At 53.7% G+C, this 20,444-nt stretch overlaps 1 protein-coding gene across 1 annotated transcript in view; it reads right to left on the bottom strand.

The window, feature by feature from the left end:
• Dnah2 (dynein axonemal heavy chain 2) overlaps positions 1-20,444 on the bottom strand; it is a gene marked incomplete in the record, with an annotated part of 99,039 nt that overhangs the window by 50,032 nt on the left and 28,563 nt on the right. The window contains 7 exon segments of the mRNA XM_055593991.1: positions 2,033-2,225; positions 2,982-3,129; positions 3,950-4,138; positions 4,579-4,818; positions 5,130-5,286; positions 6,355-6,501; positions 19,313-19,527. Coding sequence (XP_055449966.1) covers positions 2,033-2,225; positions 2,982-3,129; positions 3,950-4,138; positions 4,579-4,818; positions 5,130-5,286; positions 6,355-6,501; positions 19,313-19,527 — 1,289 coding nt within the window.

The following is a 20,444-nucleotide window of genomic DNA, read 5'->3' as shown; positions in this document are numbered from 1 at the left end:
CACCCAGCCAGCTGACCCCACACTGCTGCCCATCCACCCAGCCAGTCGACCCCACACCCAGCCCAGCCCACACCCAGCCAGCGAACCCCATACCCAGCCCACCCCACACCGCTGCCCATCCACCCAGCCCACCCCACACCCAGCCCACCCCACACCAACGCCTGTCCACCCGAACAAGCCGCTCCAGGAGGCTGGACGGCCAGGGCCGCCCAGGTCAGCCTGTGCCTGGAGGGCGATGGGGCTTCCCAAGCTTCCCCTGTCCCCCACAGCCTTGGAGTCCAGGTCCAGGCTGCGCTCTCAGCACTCGGCCTGAGCTCGGGTGCCTCAGGCAGGCCTTTCATTCAGGAGATAAGAGTTGGCATTTTACTAGGCTGGGCTCAGACTCCTCAACACCAATGGTCCCCCTGCCTCAGCTTCCCGAGCAGCCGAACTACAGCTGGAGTCCATTTGTTCCCCAAACCTCCCTTTTTGGTTTGGTTTGGTTTGGTTTGGTTTGGTTTAGTCTGTTTTTCTGGGAGTGCTTGCCCAGCCTGGGTCTTTATCTCCACGTCCACAACCCAGCGGTGGCCCAGGCTGGCCCAGGGGAGCCACCACTGCATGGAGGCCCTTTTGCCTCCTTTCCTGTTCCTTGCCCTGGCCTCTACGTTGTGGGAACACACTCGTGAGCTCCCGCCCGCACCTCGGTTTGAGCCACCTCCTCTTGTGAGGCCCCACCCCCGCTGATGAGACCCCACCCTGCCGCCTCTGGCCAGAAAGCCTTTTTTTCTGCGTTACCGTGGATTTCAAAATCCCCCAAAGTCTGTGTGGTGACTCCCATCTGCAGTTTGGTGCTAGTGGGAGACGGTGGGAAGAGGGGACCGGAGGAGGGAGTGTTCCCACGCTGGAGGGGCCCGCCCCCATTCCTGCCACGCCCACACACACCGTCCTGCCCGGTCTGTCTCTCCTTTACTGAAAGCCATGAGGCCTGTGGCTTTGCACCAGCTGTGAACCAAACAGCCCTTCTGTCTGGATTTTTATGGTAACACACGCTGACTGGCATGCCTAGTGAGCTGCCCCCGCAGCTTGCACGCCTCGCCACAGCACAGGTCACCGCAGGCGCCTGCGTGCTTGGGGAGGTCAGAGCCCTGCTGCGGCGTCCTGGGGTGGCAAGCGCCCGTGCTCCAGGAGGCTAAAGCCTGGGGGGAGACCGCAGAGCAGGGGGTGAGAGCTGGGCCCAGCCCTCCCAGCGCCCCAACACTCCTCCCGTTCCCTCAGCCAAGCGCCTCTCTTCCTCACTATGCTAGTGCCCTGAGGAGAAAGACCTGTTTTTCTTTTCTTTAAAAAATTCTTCATGGCTCATAGAATTGTATGCAGTGAACAAATGGCCATGGCCAGGGACCATCAAAGATGGCAGTCACGGTCAGAACTTAAGAATCTTCTTCCGTCTAGATCCAGCCTATCACGGTGGAGTTCTGAGAGTGAAAATGGTTCCCCTCTCCTTCTCTCTCCTCCCCCTTCTCCCTCCCTCCTCTCTCTCCCTCCCACTTCTTTCATGACTATTCTTTCTTTTCTTTAAGTCACGATGTTACTATGTCTGTGTCTCTGGCCACAGACTGCCCTGCTCCTGCCTCCGCTCCCGAGTGCTGGGGTTACAGGCGTGGGCCACAACACTCGGGTTTTCCACCTTTTCCATCTCAAACAATTTCACCCTTCCCCACCGACCCTCCTACGCCTCTCTCACAACTGCCATTCTGTAAACCCTGTCCAGCTCCTTCTGGATCTCTGCCCTCAAAAAGCAAAGGTCCAACCCGGGGCGGGGGGGGGGGGGGGGCTGTGATCCCAGCACTCAGGAGACAGAGGCAGGTGGATCTCTCTGAGTTTGAGGCAGCCTGGTCTACAGAGTGAATCCAGGACAGCCAGGTATACACAGAGAGACCCTGTCTTGAAAAACAAAGCAAAAAACAAAGCATAGGTCCCACACTGTTTCCCACAGCTCAGGGCCCACAGTGTCCCCACAGTGAGCGCTGGACACGTACACCCCCTCCCCACTCACCGGGCAATGTCGGCGTCAAAAGAGGAGACAGGGGGGTTGAGGCGCTGGTAGCGGCGGATGAACGAGTCCTTGTTGATCTCCCAGATCTCCCGGTACATGTCCCACGTCTTGAGGTAGTTCTGCAGCAGAGCTGCGTTGTTGGCCATGCCGCTGCTGATCTGGGCCTGGATCTTCTTGATGTCCTCGTCCCGCTCTGCAGGGGGCCGAGAGACGGGAGGTGCGTCTCAGCGATCCCTACCGGGCGCAGCCTGGCCCCGGCACTGGCCGGGACCTCCCAGCCACTGGTCTCCATAAATACATGTTTCAGACATGAGCATCAGAAAGCAGCGGGGAGGGCTGGAGAGATGGCTGCGTGGTTAGGAGGAGCAGGGTTCGATTCCCAGCACTCACACGGAGGCTCAGCCATCTGAAACGTCAGGTCTAGGGCACACAAGGCTTCCCCCGCCTTGGTGGGCCCCAGGCCCACCTGTGGCGCACAGGCCTGCATTCAGGCAAAACACCTGTACACACAAAGTAAAATCAATCTCTAAAAATAAATAAAAGAGCTGCGCGGTGATTAGCACACCTTTAATCCTGGGGCTCGGAAGGTGGAGGCAGGTGGATCTCAAGAGTGCGAGGTCGGCCAAGTGCCCAGGGCTACACGGAGAAGCCCTGACTCCAGAAAAAGAAGAGTGAGAGGAAGGAAGGAAGCAAGCGGAGGAGGCAGCAAGGGTCTGCCCCCGCCCCTGCTGTGGGAATCAAGGCCTCTTCTAGCCCAACACGAGTCTCGAACTCTTCCTTGCGCATCTCCCAGCCCAGAGTCCACACCACCGGTATCCTAGCAGTAAGCCCCTCCCCGCCTGCTCCTTCCTCAGCCTGGCCTCTGGGCCGAGCTTCCCATGAGCCACAGCGGCGCCAGGCCCAGTGGGAGGGAAACGCCGTGCTCGCTCCCAAGCGCCCGCCCACTCACCCACGAGGACGTGGATGGGTTCGCGAGTCATCTTTCGCTTCATGAGGATGTCGGGGAGGTGGCGGAAGACAGAGATAGTGGAGAAGAGGTGGCCGCCCGTGTCGTTGACCACGCTGGCCAGGGTCTGCAGAGTCGGGGAGAACTCCACCTGGGAAGCACAGGCCAGCTCAGCGCGGCTCTGGGGAGCCCGGCCTCCAGGCCTCCAAGGCTGCAGGCGCAGGGGACAGTCAGGCGAAAGAGGGCCGCGGTCGGCAGCACTGCGGCTCCGAGACCGGTCCCTGGCACCCCATGGTGGCCCACCAGCGCCGAAACTCACTTCTGAAGGACCCGTGGCCCTCCCCCAGCCCTGCAGACACCGGGCGCACACGTGGTAGCCAGCCACACACGCAGGCAAAACGCCCGTGCATATTTAAGAAACGAAGAATTGAGAGAAAGCAGCAACTGAGAGCGGGCGCAAGGCCCAGGAATGGCGGTTTAACCCTTAAATGATTGCTTAGGGCTGAGTGGTCAGCCCTGAAGGCCTGAAATTGCAAACAACACAGAACAGACTCAGCAGGTTATAGTCTGTGTGTGTATACACAGATAATTAAAGAAAAACGGTAGTGAATTTGAGAGAGAGCTAGTGGGGACATGGAAGGTGCTGACTGGGGAGAGGAAAGTGGAGAACTGATGCGATTATATATTCTAACTTTTAAAATTAATATTTAAAAATATAATCGGGAGGGCTGGAGAGATGGCTCAGCGGCTAAGAGCACTGGCCGCCCTTCCAGAGGCCCTGAGTTCGGTTCCCAGCTCCCACCGGCAGCTACGACCATCTGTGATGGGGCCTGATGCCCTCTTCTGGCCTGCATGCGTGCACACAGACAAAGCACTCACACCTAAGTAGATAAAATTAAATATCCATAGTAATTGAGATAAACTGAAAACTAAGGTATGAGTTTGAGGTGTCCGGGGCTCGGGGCCCTTACCTGCGCCACCTCGCCCTGCAGATCATTCTGTAGGATGACAAGGACCCGGAAAAGTGGGTTCGGCGTGGTCTTCCCGTCCCCGTTGATGGCCTTGGAGAGCTCCAGCAGGGACCACTTCACGTTCGTGCGCAGGGCGTCTTCCATCATGCGGTCCAGACGGACGGTGTAGAACATCCACTGTTGCTGGATCTGGGGGATGAGGGGACAAGCGCCGGCCGGTGGGGGGAGCGCGGGGGGGATGAGGGGACAAGCGCCGGCCGGTGGGGGGAGCGCGGGGCGGCTCGGAGGGCAGGTGGCGCCCCCAGCCGGTGGGAGGAGCTCAGGGCGGCTCGGAGGGCAGGTGGCGCCCCAGCCGGTGGGAGAGCAGCTGGCACCGCTCTGGCCACCAAGGGCAGCAGGCACACACGGGGTGCCCCTACAAGCGGGCAAAGGCTTGGACAGAGAAACAAATCCTCCAAGTGAGCAAGGGTGCTGCAGGAGGAGACCTGGACACTGAGGGTGACCTGAGGTTGGACCAGGGCAGGACACCTGGAAAACACGCGCTGGAGAGAGGGCCCGGAGAGGGGCCGTGTGCCAGGAGGGTGAGTAGTCTCCCTACCACAAAAGCCACCTTGGGCCCGGATGCCCACCTCAGGGCCGTCGTTCTTGAACACCTCGTAGGAGTTGGCCATGATGTTCACCACGTCCTGGTGCAGGCTCACCAGCTTCTGCTGGACGGCCAGCCGGTGCTCCCTCTGGGCCTCCTCAAACTCCAGGTCCCTGTACACCTGCTTGCCCGTGATGCGCACCAGCAGCATCTCCGACATCTCCTGGGCCTTCCAGCTGATGGTCAGTGTGGCCGCCTTGAAGTCATTCACAATCATCTGCACCTAGAGCCAGGCGTGGCGGCGCCTTCTAACCCCCGGAGTGTGCAGGCACCCCACCCTCCCCACGAGGACCCTCTGCTCCCGCGCCGCCTCCGGCCAGAGTTTCTGATGTTAAAAAACAAAAATCCTTCCCTTTCGGCGGGGAAATACGTCCACAGCAGGCAAAGGTCCGGGAGCTTTGGGGGTGGCTCCTCCCCAGCGGTTAGTCTATCTCCTAAACACCTCTGGGCTCTCCTCCATCTCCAAAGATTGAGGTGTGGGTGAGGCGCCTCTCGGCAGCCCCCTGGAGCTGGCACGTGCCGGCCCAGGCCTACCTTGCTGGCGTGGATGCGGCACTCTGTGATGAAGAACGCGCTGGCTCCCTTCAGGGCCCAATGCAGCTTCTTCAGCCCCGGGTGGATCTTCTTATCCAGGAAGCGGATCCGCTCCTTGAACAGGGCCTGTTCGTCTGGGGACAGCATGGCAATGATCCTGTGTGTGAGGGAACGCGCTGGTGAGCCGGGAGAGAAAGCTGCGAGGGCCTCTCCTCCTGCCAGCAAACTTGGCAGTCTCCGGGCTCGCAACGCTAGCCTGGGGCTCCCGCTCTCTAAAGAAACCTCGATAATTCGAGTGTTAGCTGGAGCGTGCCGGCCGGGGCCGGTGAGTGGGTCAGTGTAACAGGCACTTGCCATGAAGTCTGATGAGCTGAGTTCAATTCCTGGGACCCTTCCATGGCGGAAGGGGAGAACTGACTTCTGCAGGATGTCCTCTGAGCCCCGCATGCACACCAGGGCTGGAGGGATGGGTCAGTGGTTAAGAGCGCTTGTTTTTGCTTAGGACCCTGGTTCAGTTCCCAGCCCCTGCACGGCCTCTCACGACCGCCTGTGCTCCCAGGGGCTCTGACATGTTCTGGCCTCCTTAGGGACCAGGCCTGTGCGTGGTGCCTGGAGAAAGGACCCACGCGAAAGAGAGAAACGCAAATGTGAAGCATGCCTCCCGCTGCCAGCCAAGTGGGTCACACTGCACGCAGCCTTCCCAGACATTCACACCAAGCATGTGTCCCCGCCCCCGACCATCCCGAGGTGAGGAGGGCTGTAACACCGTGTCTTGCGGAGCTGGCTAGAACATGGCGCGTGAAGCTGTCGTGGATGGGACTGGCACCTTGAGTGAGAGGCCTAGTACAGCTCCGCCTCATTGGAGCAGGGAAGACACCGCACAGGTGGCTGCTTAGAAACCAGGTGGTGTCACCTGACTCCAGTGTGCCCTACCGTGGTCTTGAACTTCCCAAGCTTCCAGAATGTGAGCAGTGGATTTGGTTCTTTCTTTTCTCTCCCCCGTCCCGTCCCCACTGCCAGACAGGGTCTCTCTGTGTAGCCCTGGCTGTCCTGACTCCCTTCGTAGACCAGGCTGGCCTGGAACTCACAGAGGTAGGCCTGCCTCTGCCTCCCCGAGAGTGCTGGGATGGCAGGCCTGCCTGCGCCACTGGTGAATTCGGTTCTTTCTTAGCCGCCCATCGCCGGAGGGGAGAGGCCTGACTGCGGGCCGCGGAGGACGCCCCACCTGTTGTAGTCCCGGGCGACCAGCAGCAGGTTCTCGCGGAGGATGCGCAGGTCCTCGGCGCGCTCGGCCACGGTCATCACGTAGTGGGGCGTCTCGAACAGCAGCCGCTCCCAGTAGTCGATCTCCACGAAGAGAACCAGGAGCGACCTGAGAGAGACGGGGGCGCTGAGGACTGTGGGAGTCGGTGCGCCAAGGGGATGTTTTGACAGGCACAGAGCAGGTCTTCCCCGGTGGCCGCGGCAGGCCCAGGGCCTGGGCCAGGCGCCAGCCGCCACAGCCCGAAACCACCCGGCGCTCGGAGAGCCCCGGATGCAGCTCCAAGGACGCCCCTAGGACAGGCGCGGAAACTGAGACCCCAACAGGAGGAAATTCACCAAGCAGCGTCCCTTGTCCTCCGGCTGCAGAGCAGGGGCTGAGGGCGAGGGGATGGGGGAAGCCGCCCTGACTGGGGACCGCAGGCCGGGAAGGAACTGGTGTCCCGAGAGCCAGGGGGAGACACAGCGCTCCCAAGCTCAGGGCGGACCCTTCTCGCTCCCTGAGAAAGCCGCACTCTGGCAGCAGGAGACCGAGCTCCGAGTGTTAGGGGGTGTGCCAGGGCGGCAGCACCAACCACCAACGAAGGGCCGAAGGGCCGCGCGCCTCTGGAGGGCTCTTCTGCGGCCCCTGAGCGGTCGGGAGGGAAGGCCTGAGAAGGAAGACAGGCAGCCACGCCGACGGTGGGCGGACCCACCCAGCCCTGCCCAGGGCCCCGTCGGTTTCCTCTCCTAGCTGTGAGGAGGGGGGCTTTTCTGTTCTCCTTTCCTGGCGCGCTAGGGTTCTCGTTTGCTTGCTTTGGTGTTCTGAGAGAATCTCATGCTACCCAGGCTGGCCTGGAACTCGCCGAGGATGAGCTTGAACTGCTGCTAGCCTGCCTCCACCTCCCGAGGACTGAGATTAGAGAAGCACACCACGTGTTCAGCTGCAGGAGCCCCTGGTGCCTCTCCCCATGGCCCCGTCCTCCTCTCGGGGCCTCTCCCCACGGCCCCCGTCCTCCCTCAGGGCCTCTCTTGCCTCTGAGCTACTCGGAGACAGTTGTGTCTCCTGGGTCTATCGGGAACACCATCCTTTGTGTTCATTTCTTGCCTGGGCTTCTCCCCCTGGTACTCACAAAGTTCAAAATGACAACAGAAATACTCAAAACCCCAAATAAGGTAAAATTGACTGAAACCTCCCAGAAGACAGGAAAAGGAGGTTAGAGAGAGAGAGAGAGAGAGAGAGAGAGCGCTTCTATGGAGAAAAGAGCAGAAAATGCCCCACAGTCAATGCTGTGTTGATTGTCTGCTAGAGAGCATGCTGTGGTGAGCATAAAAATTAATTCCTTTTACTAGTGACACCTGCCTTGGGCAGCACAATCCCATCGCCTCCTATCTGAGGAGCGCTCCTTGTCACACCACTGTCACGCCCCTGCCACACCCAGGGATCCTGGGATCCTGGGATCCCACCACACCCCGCTCCCTCTACCGCCTGCTGCAAGCTTACCCCGCCACCTGCTCTCTGACCTCACAAAAGCCTATGGCCTCGGTGTTCACTTCCCCCACAGGCTGTTCTTTCCTCCACATTGTGTTTGTTGTCTAGTCTGTGTGGGAATGGAAGCAAGCGTGCTGAGCGCACAGTCTCCAGTCCCAGCCCTCAGCTTTGCTTTCTTTCTTTCTTTTTGATTTTTCAAGACAGGGTTTCTCCGTGTAGCTCTGGCCATCCTGGACTCGCTCTGTAGACCAGGGCTGGCCTCGAACTCACAGCAATCAGATCTGCCTCCACCCCCCTGAGTGCTGGGATTACAGGCGTGCCTTGCCTAGCCGGCTCCTCATCTTAACTCTTTTACCAACCCTCAGCCTTTTGTCCTTTAGTGTAAATATCTCACGGAAACTCCAGCTGAAGCCAGCCACGTTAGTGCGCGACGGGAATCCCAGCATTCCGGATACGAGTTCCGGGTTGGGGGTGGGGTAGAGTGGGGTGTAGGTGAGATCCATTAGCTGTCCTTCAGGCTAAGTCATGTGAGGCCAGCTGAGCGACGCTGATAGAATCTCAGGTTAGTCCAGCCCTCACTCTAATCCTCCCCTGCGGCCCAGCTGCCCAGGCTGCAGCTGTCTTTCCCAGTCACTCCCCTTACTCTCTTCACTGACGGTGCACAGCTGGGACACAGAGCGATAGTGACGGGGCCACTGTGGCACTGGCATGAGAGCAGACACCCTGACCGATGGGGTAAAACCCAATAGCTACATTTAACATGATCCCTACAGACAACTGGTTTGTTTTCTTCTTTGTTTGTTGAGACAGGGTCACTCTGTGTACCACTGGCTGTCCTAGAACTCACTCTGTAGACCAGGCTGGCCTTGAACTCAGAGATCTACGGGCCTCTGCCTCCTGAGTGCTGGGATTAAAGGAGTGAGCCACCATGTCTGACTGACAGCTGATTTTTGATAAGCAAACACACAAACACACACACACACACACACACACCGTTGAACAGATAGCATCCTCAACAAATGGTCCAAGTCAAAGTGGGCAGCTGCTCCAAGAAGAATGAAAACAGAGCCGTATCTGTTGTCCTGCACAAGACTTAACTCCAAACAGGTCACAGCCCTCAGCGCAAGGCCAGACACCCTGACACTGACAGAACACAAAGTGGGAATGAACAGGCTTGAGCTCAAGAAAGGCCTTTCTGAACAGGGCAGCAGTACCGAAGGCTTTAAGATCAACAGTTGATAACTGGGACCTCATTAAGATAAGAAGCTTCCATACAGCAAGCGACGCCATCATTGAGCAAAGCACGCACCTACGGAAAGCCCGTCAGGTGGGCGCGGCCTCTGCTCCCTGTTGTGAGCGGACCTGCTGACCATGAGGTCAGCTTCTCGGTCATGGCCTCCGAGTGCCCCTCTTTCCGCACGAATGCTCCTCGGGCTCCTGAAACCCTGTCCTCGTCAGGAGCCCCACCCTCCAGCTCTGCTCTGACCACACCTCCTCCACGTGTTAGCTCCCTACCGCTGGAATGCGGCTGAAATTCTATAATCTCAAAAGAGTAATGTTGGGCTGGAGGGACGGCTCAGAGGTTGAGAGCACTGGCTGCTCCTCCAGAGGTCCTGAGTTCAATTCCCAGCACCCACGATGGCTCACAGCCATCTATAGTGAGATCTGGCGCCCTCTGCTGGCGAGCAGGCACACATGCAGGCAGAATGCTGTATATATACTGTATACATATAAATAAATAAATAAATAAATAAATAAATCTTTAAAAAATAACATAATGGAAACAGCCTTCCCTCTCCTACAGGTACTGCCCTCTTCAGAGCCTGCCTCTTTAAGAAAGTGTTCTGGAAGGGCCCCTTCGCTCTGCTTCTTCTCCATCTTCTAGTCCCAAGGGCAGGCCTGCCACTCCCAGCTTCCCCTCTCTCCCAGGACTCACCCCTGCTCTCAGATGACTCACCGCAGCTGCATCCACAGAGACCCGTGGCTCCTGGGCCTCACCTCCCTGACCTCTGCGTAGGCTTTTGGAAAATGGACAGCTGTTCTGCCTGCGTGTGTCTACATATCACATCTGGAGGCCAGAAGAGGGTGTGGGATCCCACAATTACAGTTGTGAGACATGAGCGCCGGGAACTGAACCCAGGTCCTTCCCAGCCCGCGCTCTGAACCACGGGACCCTTTCTCCAGCTCCTCTGTAGGTTTTATATCACATGCTCCGCTCTCCTTGGACCCACGCTTCCCCGAGCTCTCCCTGGGGCCTCTGTAAAGTTGGAATTGTCCTCTACAGTCTTGGGAGTCATTTCACTAGAGTACAGCAAAGAATCTGCTGCCAGCCGGGCGTGGTGGCGCACACCTGTGGTCCCAGCACTCCAGGAGGCAGAGGCAGGGGGATGGATAGGAACTAGAGGGCAGCCTGGCCTACAAAGCGAGTCCAGGACAGCCGAGGCTCCCAGGGAAACCCTGTCTCAGGACAAACAAGCAAGAAAGACTCCGTTCCTCTGCAGCCCCCTTAAATGGAGACTCCTGAAGGCTCTTCCTTTTGGGGTCTGTGAAGAAGGGAGGGTGAACACCCCACTCCCATGCCCTCAGCTGCCTCTGAAAGAAGCTGACCAGTCCCCAGAGCCACCAGCTGAGCGCTAGACCACACAGCTGTCCCACACACCCGAGGTGTCACTCAAACTCAGGGCTCCTGCCCAGCAGAGAGCGCCCCCGCACGGAAGAGGACCGCCCCAGCACACAGACGCATCACACAGGACAGCCCACGGGGGAAAGCACGGCCCACATCTACACATGGACCAAAGACCACGTGCGTGTCTCCCCGAAGCCTCGCTTTCCAGCGCCTCAAACACCGCCAGCTTCCATTGTTTTTGTGAAGCGAAACTCAGAAATCCAGTTCTGTCCAAGGACTGTGTAACTCCAACAACATGCCGAATGGCAAGGGAATTTGCCTAACACTAGGAAGACACACTTCATCGAAAAGACGGAGCCACAGCTGTCACTGTGTGTGACCTCACACGGCTACATGTCCTGACTTTTCTGGAACGGCCAACAAAGTCGGTTCCTTTTGTTTTAAGACAAGCTCTTGCTATGTAGCTCTGGCTGTCCTGGCTCTCACCATGAAGACAGCCTGGCCTTGATCTCACAGAAATAAGCCTGCCTCTGCCTCCTAAGTGCTGGGATGAAAGGCATAGGACAGCATGCTCAGCTCAGAAAGCTTCCTAGACAAACACCTGACTTCTGCCTCTGCCCCAGCCCTTCCTGGATGGCCTAAGATGCCCTCTCCCCACTGAGACGCAGTAGAGCATGTGGGTGCTTCCTGTAGCTATTTGCTAAACTGAACATTCACATTTTGAGCCTCTCTGTGTGGATGATCTATTTTATAATAAAAATATTTTTAGGGCAGAAGAGATGACTCAGTGGCTAAGAGAACTAGCTAGCTGTCTTCCAGAGGACCCAGGTTCAATTCCAAGCACCCACATGGCAGCTAACAGCCCTCCGTAACTACAGTTCCAGGGGATCTCATATCTTCTTCTGACTTCAAGCACATACATACAAACACTTATACACACACATTAATAATTTAAGACAGGTGCTGGTGCACACCTTTAATCTCAGCACTCGGGAGGCAGAGGCAGATGGATCTCTATGAGTTCCAGGCCAGCCTGGTCTACAGAGTGAGTTCCAGGACAGCCAGGGCTACACAGAGAAACCCTGTTGTGAAAAAAACCAAAAAAAGGGGGGAGGAGAAGAGGCTGATGGAGAGATGGCTCAGAGGTTAAGAGCACTGTCTGTTCTTCCAGAGGTCCTGAGTTGTTCAATTCCCAGCATCCACTTGGTGGTTCCCCACCATCTATAGTGAGATCTGGTGCCCTCTGCTGGTGCGCAGTGCATGTATACATACGCTGTATACATAATGAAGGAATAAATCTGAAAGAGAGAGAGAGAGAGAGAGAGAGAGAGAGAGAAGGAGAGAGAGAGGAACCTTATCAGTGTGAAAGTCAGCTGAATGCACTGGAAGACATGGTCATTCAAGTCAAATGACCAGGACAGCAGTGAGGTGGATATATTTGCTTTGAATTATTTCTGAAACAGGGCTACCCTTTGGCTTACACACACACACACACACACACACACACACACACACACACACACACCATTTATCATGCCTGTTCCTGACTGACAATCCAGATAGAGGCCACCTCAGAGGGTCCTCTCCTTTTTCAAGTGGAAATGTTCTTCACCCCAAGAAGCGTTGGCTGCGACCCACAGAAAATGTTGGGGTGTTGTTTCTAAAAGGTCAGTGTGGCTTGTACCGTGTTTCTAACTGAGAAACATTGGTTTTGTTTTTGTGATTTTTTTTTTTTTTTACACGCTGTCCCATGAAGCCCAGCTGGCTTTGAACTCACTATGTAGACAAGAGTGACCTTGAACTCTTGATCCTCCTGCCTCCACCTTCCAAGGGCTGGGATTAGAGCTGTGCCCTATCATGCCCAGCTGAAAACTGAGTTTTAATATAAATAAAATAATTAGTAGACATCTGGATGTCTGGCTCTTATACACTGAAATTAAGTAAGGCTGTAATTATTGAAGATGGATTTTTAGATAATTTTACTCCAAGCATATGGCTTATTAATTTAATAAGGTATCTGTTATCCATTTCAGTTTTGGAGGAAAAACCTAAAATTCTTTATCATAAAAATTGTTATCAGATAAACATTGTCGAGTAGGAAAAGAGCAATGACAATTAAAGCAAAATGAGATATCAGAAATTACTTATGTGTACTGGAAAATGACTTGTGAGCAAAAAGCAAGCTACAAATTAAAAGGAGAGTGTTATTTTTAGACAGAAATACTCAAAATCATAAAGATTTTCATTCTTCTAAACTTAACCTATAAATTTAACCCAACCCATATTCTAATAAAAATAGGAATGTGAATATTTTGGGAACTAAACAAATTGTTTAAAAAAATTTTATGAGAAATATGTATCAAAAATAGCTAGAAAATTTTAAAAAAAGAGAGAGAGTAATGAAGACAATAATTAAAACAGTTTGGTTCTTGCATGAATTCGCCAGAAGAGTGAATCCTAAAATAGAATTGCTGAGAGATTTTTTTATTATCATTATAAAGAAAGCAGGTCAGTAAATGGCTGGGGTAAGGCTAGTGGCAGCTTGCCTAGCTTATACACAGCCCTAGGGCTGATCTCCAGCAGTGTGGAAAAATAAATAGTTAACACGATTATGTCAACTTGTTTTCAGTCTATTTAAGAATATACAAAGCAAAGCAGAATCTGTAACTTTTTCTATATATTAGAGTAAATTCAAACAGATTAAATGTAAAGGACAAAAATCAAGCAGCCCCGCAAACACTTCTAACCCTAGCACTTGAGAGGGACAGGCCCGGGGACCAGGACATTAAGGTCGTCCCCAGTATGCAGCAAATCCAAGGCCTCCCTGCGCACACACGAAGTGCGGTCTCAAGACGTGATACACACTCGTATTATACACACTCACACACACACATACATTATACATACACACATTTATACACACACATCACTTTTTTGAACAATATAGAAGATAATATCACTTTTTTTTCTTTTTGGTTTTTTGAGACAAGGTTTCTCTGTGTAGCCCTGGCTGTCCTGAGCTCACTTTGTAGAGCAGGCTGGCCTTGAACTCACAGAGATCCCCCTGCCTCTGCCTCCTGGGCGCTGGGATCACAGGTGTGCGCCACCACACCCAGCTGATATCACATCTTGAACTTTCCAGAGAATTCCAGTTTCACCTTAACAGGAGAATACTTTAAAGACTAAACGTATTCCCGGTGCTCATTTACTTGCAATAGATGGTTTAGGAGACCGAGGACAATGAGATGCTGTTTTGTTTCTGGTTTTGTCTTTAAACATGAAAACTCTCCACTAACACAGGCATCATTTATGAAGCTGTTAACAATTCTTCAAAATGAATAAGCCTCTCTGAAATACAAATAAGCGGCGGGTCACCAGACATTTAATGACTGTCTGTGAAGTCAGAGAGATAAAGGCCAAAATCAGGGGAAATTGGTTTCAGCCTAGAACTATAACCCCAGGCAAAGGTACAAATGTGAAGGCAGAACACAGTTGCTGCCCATCACGCACGAACTGGGAGCTTAGCTCCCGTGCACTGTTTCTGTGGACACCACCAAAAAAATGCACTTTACCAAAACAAAGACTAAACCAACCAACAGGAAGTTGGGGAAAAAATCCCTCAGCTGATAAAAAGAAATCAGTAAGACAGATAATTAAATATGAATTATAAGAGGGCCAAGATTGTAGTCAGTGGCAGAACACTTAAATTTCCAAACAAACGAATGAGAAAGAGATTCGGGGACATTCCATGGGACTCTTCTGAAATGGACCCTGAAAGGATGCATTGAGGGACAAAGCAGCCTGGAACTCTGAGCCTGTGACACAGACAGCACGTCAGATGGGGAGGAAAAATATTATTTGGAAGGATTTTATTAGTTGGTTTGTAGGAATTACGACAGTGAGCAGTATGCTAATAAAAATAAATATTAATTATTAATTCCAAAATGACGAAATGCCAGGGGAGCATAGGAAGAGCTACTGCCTCCAGCCCCATACCAGCCACCAGGGTTTCCGTGCCTCAGTGATGCCCACTACCTTGGATGCTATTAAGCCATGAGTGCTATTTTTCTTGTAAGTCCAGGCCTACGAGAAGTTCAGTTTAAGAATTAGGCACAGCCGGGTCTAGGGGCACATGACTGCAATCCCAACACTGAGGAGGCTGAGGCAGGAGGATGGCCACCAAGTTCGAGGCCAGGCTAGGCTAAAGAGAGGGTGTTTCTAAAGAAAGAAGAGGAAATGAGCACAGTAAGAGATCAGTGGGGCAAGCACAACATTCTGCTGCGGTGAAAGCTCAGGGCAAAACAAGCCGGCTTTCCGGGCGCCTGCGCAGGGAGAGCCCTGCACCCACTCGAAATGGCCTGCTGGCTGGCTGAAGATCAACTTCACCAGAACTGCTACAGCCACAAGGGAGGGCAGAAGGCTTGAACACGTGTCCAAGGGACATTTCTGGAAGTCAGGATATATTCTCCTATGTTTTCAAACGGAATGACTGGATTTGTTTCTGTTCATAATCACCAGGACAAGCTCAGTGGGGAAATACACCGGCCAGCAACACACCAAAACACTCTGCCTTTTTCTCATCTCCACAGGATTTTCAAAAGTTAACAGGTTTTGTCAGTCAGCAGGATGAATTCGGACAGTAGCTCCTGACGTTGTTCTAAGGAGCATAGTTTTTTAAAAAAAAGTTTTTAAAATTGATGTTCAGCCTTGACAGAATTTTGTCAACAAATTTCCGGAGCACAAATTTTATTGACAAACATAAATTATTTCAAAATCCACTTTGGAGATTACTTTAAAAAAATTTTTTTTTTGTAACATAACTCCAACCATGCAATGGATGTGGCAGGGTGAAGCCAGCCCAGGGCAGCCTCGCAGCCCAGGGTGACCAGGCAGTGAGAGTGGGGGAGGGCACACTAGGACAAGAGCAGCCAGCCGGCACCAGTGGGCCCAGATCTGGGGATGCTCAGCCGGGGCACAGGGTGAGGACGCAGGCTCAGCCAGCGCACAGGGGACCGGCACTGAGTGCGCTCCGCAAAGCTGGTCAGGCCATAAAATATTTGTGAGTTAAAGTGGGAACTGCAGGGGGCTGGAGAGATGGCTCAGAGGTCAAGAGCACTGGTTGCCCTTCCAAAGGTCCTGAGTTCAATTCCCGGCAACCACATGATGGCTCACAACCATCTACAATGAGATTTGGTACCCTCTTCTGGCTTGCACGCATACGTTCAGGCAGACTACTGTATACATAATAAATAAATCTTAAAAAAAAAAAAAAACAGAATAACTTTAAAAAGAAATAAAAATAAAGTGGGAACCGCCCTAGCAAGGCAGCATAAACGCTATCAGGTGCTGGCAGGCTCTGGGACTAACGGTCAGGGACGGTTCAAAAGTCTGATTATTTCACAGTTGGAACCAGAGCTCACCAGGACCGGTGAGCCTGATAAGTTATCCACACCTTGAGAGCCCGTCAGTGTGGGAGCCGACCCCGCCTCCAGTCCCGTCTCTACTGGTTTCTCTCCTTTATCTATCACTCTCTGAGTGGAGGCAGTTTTATCCTGAAATCACAAGCTGTATTCTCAGGCACCTTACGTTTCTCTGGAAAACAACTGCCAGAGACAGACACAGGAGCCTTCTGCTTGGAAGAAGTGCTTAGCTGTTGTCTGGGTCTCAGGTAAAGCAAGGCCATAAGTAATGTCCCAAGGCTCTTTATCAAAACACTAATATAAAGAGACTGCAAAGGGTGTTTCAGGCTCGGGGAGATGGCTCAGCTGTAAGAGCCCTTGCTCCAGGCCTAAAACTGAGCTGGAGCCCCAGGGAGAGGAGAGCACCAACTCCCACACGCTGTCCCCTGACCTCCACACAGTGGCCGACCCCCTGTCCACCGCGGCAGGTGGCTCCAGCGTCTGTCCTGGCGTCTCACTCCACCTTCCAGAGAGCTCGGCCTGGGACTGACTCCCTGACGCGAACAACTTAAGAAAGGAAGACTTTGTGGTGGACTCTATGGAATATGACCCTTTTTTCCTTTTTGGTTTTTCGAGACAGGGTTTCTCTGTGTAGCCTTGGGTGTCCTGGACTGGCTTTGTAGACCAGGCTGGCCTTGAACTCACTGAGATCAGCCTGCCTCTGCCTCCCGAGTGCTGGGATTAAAAGTGTGCACATCCGGGTTTGTCCTTTTTTTAAAGTTTTGGTGGCATTATGAGTGTAATTTTTCAGATTTCTTTCTTTCTTGTGTGTGTGTTTTGTGTGTAGAGGATAACCTGTGGGGGGCGGCTCTCTCCTCCCACCGCCTGAGTTCAAGGAAGGAGCTGTGGGCATCATTGGCAGCAAGCATTTTCGGCTTTGGGGCCATCTCCCTGGCCCTACCCTCCCATAGTTTACAGAAGAGGACAAACAGTGACCAAGTGAGCTCACGCCATATTAGCCCGAGGCTGTGCATTCGGGAGACTCTAGCATAGCACATTTGAGGATATCCCATTAAACAGAATATATTTTAAGATTAAACCCTAGGCTGGGCGCTGGTGGTGCTGTAGTCCCAGCACTCGGTAGGCAGAGGCAGGTGGAGCTCTGTGAGTTTGAAGCCAGCCTGGTCTACAAAGTGAGTTTCAGGACAGCCAGGGCTACACAGAGAAACCCTGTCTCAGAAAAAAAAAAAAGTTCAGCCCTATTATGTCCTGCAAATGTTATAACCAATTACACGGTCTGTACAAATATGGAATTAGTTGTAAATCTGCTTATACGGTACGTATATAACCAGTTACACTCTAACTGTGCCCAGTGTTCCTTCTTCAGAATCTCAAATCGATTAAAAGGCAATTTAAAACTTGAAGTTTTGGGGTTGTATGCTTGTTTTTGAGACAGAGCCTTGCTGTATGACTAGCCCAGCCCGGAACTCCCTGTGTAGACCACACTGACCTGGAACTCAGAGAAACACCTACTTCGGCCTCCCAGTGCCGGGGCTGGAGGCAGACAGCACCTTGGGAGGGAGGTTTCTTTATGTGTGCGTGAGTGTTTTGTCCGCATGCACATCTGTGCGCCACGGCACTGCCCAGTGTCAACAGAGACCATGGCCCTAAGAGCCAGAGTTCCAGAAGTTCACAAGCTACCATGCGGCACTGGGAGCCAACGCTGGGTCCTCTGTCGAGTCATCTTTCTAGCCCAAAGAGGCAATTTATGGCTCTTTCTGAGCCTACTTCGTGCCAACGGTCGAAAGGCGAGACCCTCTCAGCACTGAGGGCACACCTGATCAGGCGGCGCTTCTGCACTTCTTCCTCAATGCTGCCCATCTGTGTGCCTTCTACGCCCCACCCGTGCCCCATGCCCCCTCCATGCCTCTCCAGCAATCCCTGTGTCACCTCTCCCTGGTCAACTGTTCAGGACAGGCACGGTCCTGTTTGTCCCCAGACCTCTATCTCCCTTCTGTACCTTCATCCGACAAATACAGATGCTACGAGCTAAAGCCAACACCAGAACAATAGCATCTGCGCTCAGGAACGGGCTCTCAGCATGGGGCAGGAGAGAGCCCAACCAGCCAGCAGAAATCTGCCTCCTCTGACAGGAGGAGGCTGTCGAGGGAGACCCACAGTCCCTGAGGCCAGCTGCCTCAGCCCCTTCTTCCTTTCTGTTCTTGGGTAAACTGTGGCTGGGAGAATGGCAGCGTCGCCCCTTGAGGACGGGGCGACCCCCGCCTGCCTCAGCTCCTAGCGCATACACAGGGCTCACTCACTGCTGGTCTGCTTCGGGGGTTCTGTTTTGGTTTGTTGTTTTGGTTTGGTTTTTTGAGTGCAGCCCTGGTTAGCCTTCAACACGAAACTCCTGCCTCCGTTTCCTGTACTGGGATTCTAAGAGTGGGCCATCACACCTGGAACTCACTGTATATTCTTTTTTTTAGGGGGTGGGGGTGGTTTCAAGACAGGGATTCTCTGTGTAGCCCTGGCTGTCCTGGAACTTGCTTTGTAGCCCAGGCTGGCCTCGAACTCACAGGCAATCTGCCTGCTCCTGCCTCGCTGAGTGCTGGGATGACAGTTGGGCGCCACCATGCTCAGCTTTCCCTTTTATTCTTAATGAACTAGCTAACTTTTTGAAGTGACATGAAGATGTCATCATTTTAAAGCTGTAGGAGAGAGTGCAGAGAGTCTCCTGAGAGCCCAGACTACAGAGCAGGGCTCGGGTGGCTTAGCTGGACTGTCACCGCCATCTAGTGGCAGAACAGTGACATGATGCCTTGAGCGCATGGGTGAACTGTTAAAGCCTCGATTGTCTGTTTTCTTTCTTTAAATAAGCTGTAAACTAATTTTTTTTTTTTTTTTTCAGTACTGAGGAATGAACCTAAGGCCTCAGCCCCAACTTAGGTAAAACTAAAATTAAGAAGTGATAGCTAGCCGGGCGCAGTGGTGCACGCCTAGAGTCCCAGCACTCAGGGAGGCTGATTTGGGGCCTGCCTGGTCTACAGAGAGTCCAGGACAGCCAGGGCTACAATTACAACAAAAAGGTGACGACCAGCCTTTACTCCCAGGACTCGGGAGGCGGAGGCAGGTGAATCTCTGATGTTGTAGGCACCTGTGTGGGATGGGGGAGGGACAGCAGCTAAGGGTTGTGAGCACAGCTGTAATGCCAGCACCATACTGAGGCCAAAGAATCACAAGTTCAAAGCTAGCCTGAGCTACCCAGGGAAGACCAGACAGCAGGAGAGATAGGGGCGAGGAAGGGGACCCCAGATGAGAGCTAAGTTCTTGGGAGAGAGAGGAGATGGCCCAGGACAGGGGGAGGCGCCAGGGAGGGGAAGAGAGGAGAATGGTCCAGGACAGGGGGAGGCGCAGGAGGGTGCTGTACTTGTCAAAGTTCACGTCCAGCATGCCTGCTTTCTCTGAGCTAACTCGCAACAGCGGCGTGTCCAGCCGTTTGATGCAGTCCTTGTCCAGCGTTGCCGTCCACTCCTGGAAGGTTTTTCGGATCAGTTCATCAATGGTTTGGACCATCTGCTGGTAGGTGTGTATACTCTCCTCTCCCGTCCCAATATGGGGCAGGAAATGGGCTCCCGAAAGGCACTGAGGGCAGGAACAGACGGGAAGCCCGTTATACAGACCTGCTACACGCGTGCACACTCAGGCTCACAGCCACCCCTTGGGCCCTGGAAGGAGAGTGCAGCTCATGAGCTAGCGGGAGGACAGGGCCGGACAGAAAGCCGTGCGCACCGAGGAGACTCAGGGGAACAGCTGGCAGGAAGGGTAGACCGAAGACAGAGAGGCCCTCGGGCTCGGGCTCAGGGCGTCCCAGGCTCGCCTCAGCCCGCTGGACCCCAGCCGCCCTTACTCTCTCTCTCAGAATAAAGCAGGGATCGTGGGTGCCAGCTCACATGCCTTTCACTGTACCTTTCCCCCCAAAGTTTGTTTTTTGTGTTTGAGTTTTCCGAGACAGGGGTTTCTCTGTGTAGCCCTGGCTGTCCTGGACTCTGTAGACCAGGCTGGCCTCGAACTCACAGAGATCCGCCTGCCTCGGCCTCCCGAGTGCTGGGATCACAGGCGTGCGCCACCACACCCAATTTATTTCTCTTTTCTTTTTTTCTTTTTTTTTTTGGGCGGGGGGGGGGGTCAGAAGCTTGTTTTTACATAGGAGGGTACAGGATCTCACTGTCGTGCTAGGTTGGCCTGGCCTGGCCTCATGGCTGGCCTCACAGCTGCCCAAGTGCTAGGACTACAAGCTATGCCTACCACAAAAATTGTTTAAATCCACCCACCAGGCCGAGGGATGGTGGCACAGGCCTTTGATGCCAGCACTAGGGGGCAGAGGAGGTGGATCTCTGAGTTTAAGGCCAGCCTGGTCTACAGAGTGAGTTCCAGGACAGCCAGGGCTACACAGAGAAACCCCTGTCCAAAAAAGAAAGAAGGAAAGAGAGAGAGAGAGAGAGAGAGAGAGAGAGGAAGGAAGGAAGGAAGGAAGGAAGGAAGGAAGGAAGGAAGGAAGG

The sequence above is a fragment of the Psammomys obesus genome, unplaced genomic scaffold (assembly GCF_907164565.1).
Source record: "Psammomys obesus unplaced genomic scaffold, mPsaObe1.curated_primary_1811, whole genome shotgun sequence".
Taxonomy (NCBI): Eukaryota; Metazoa; Chordata; class Mammalia; order Rodentia; family Muridae; genus Psammomys; species Psammomys obesus.
This window is presented reverse-complemented; position numbering and strand designations above follow the sequence as displayed.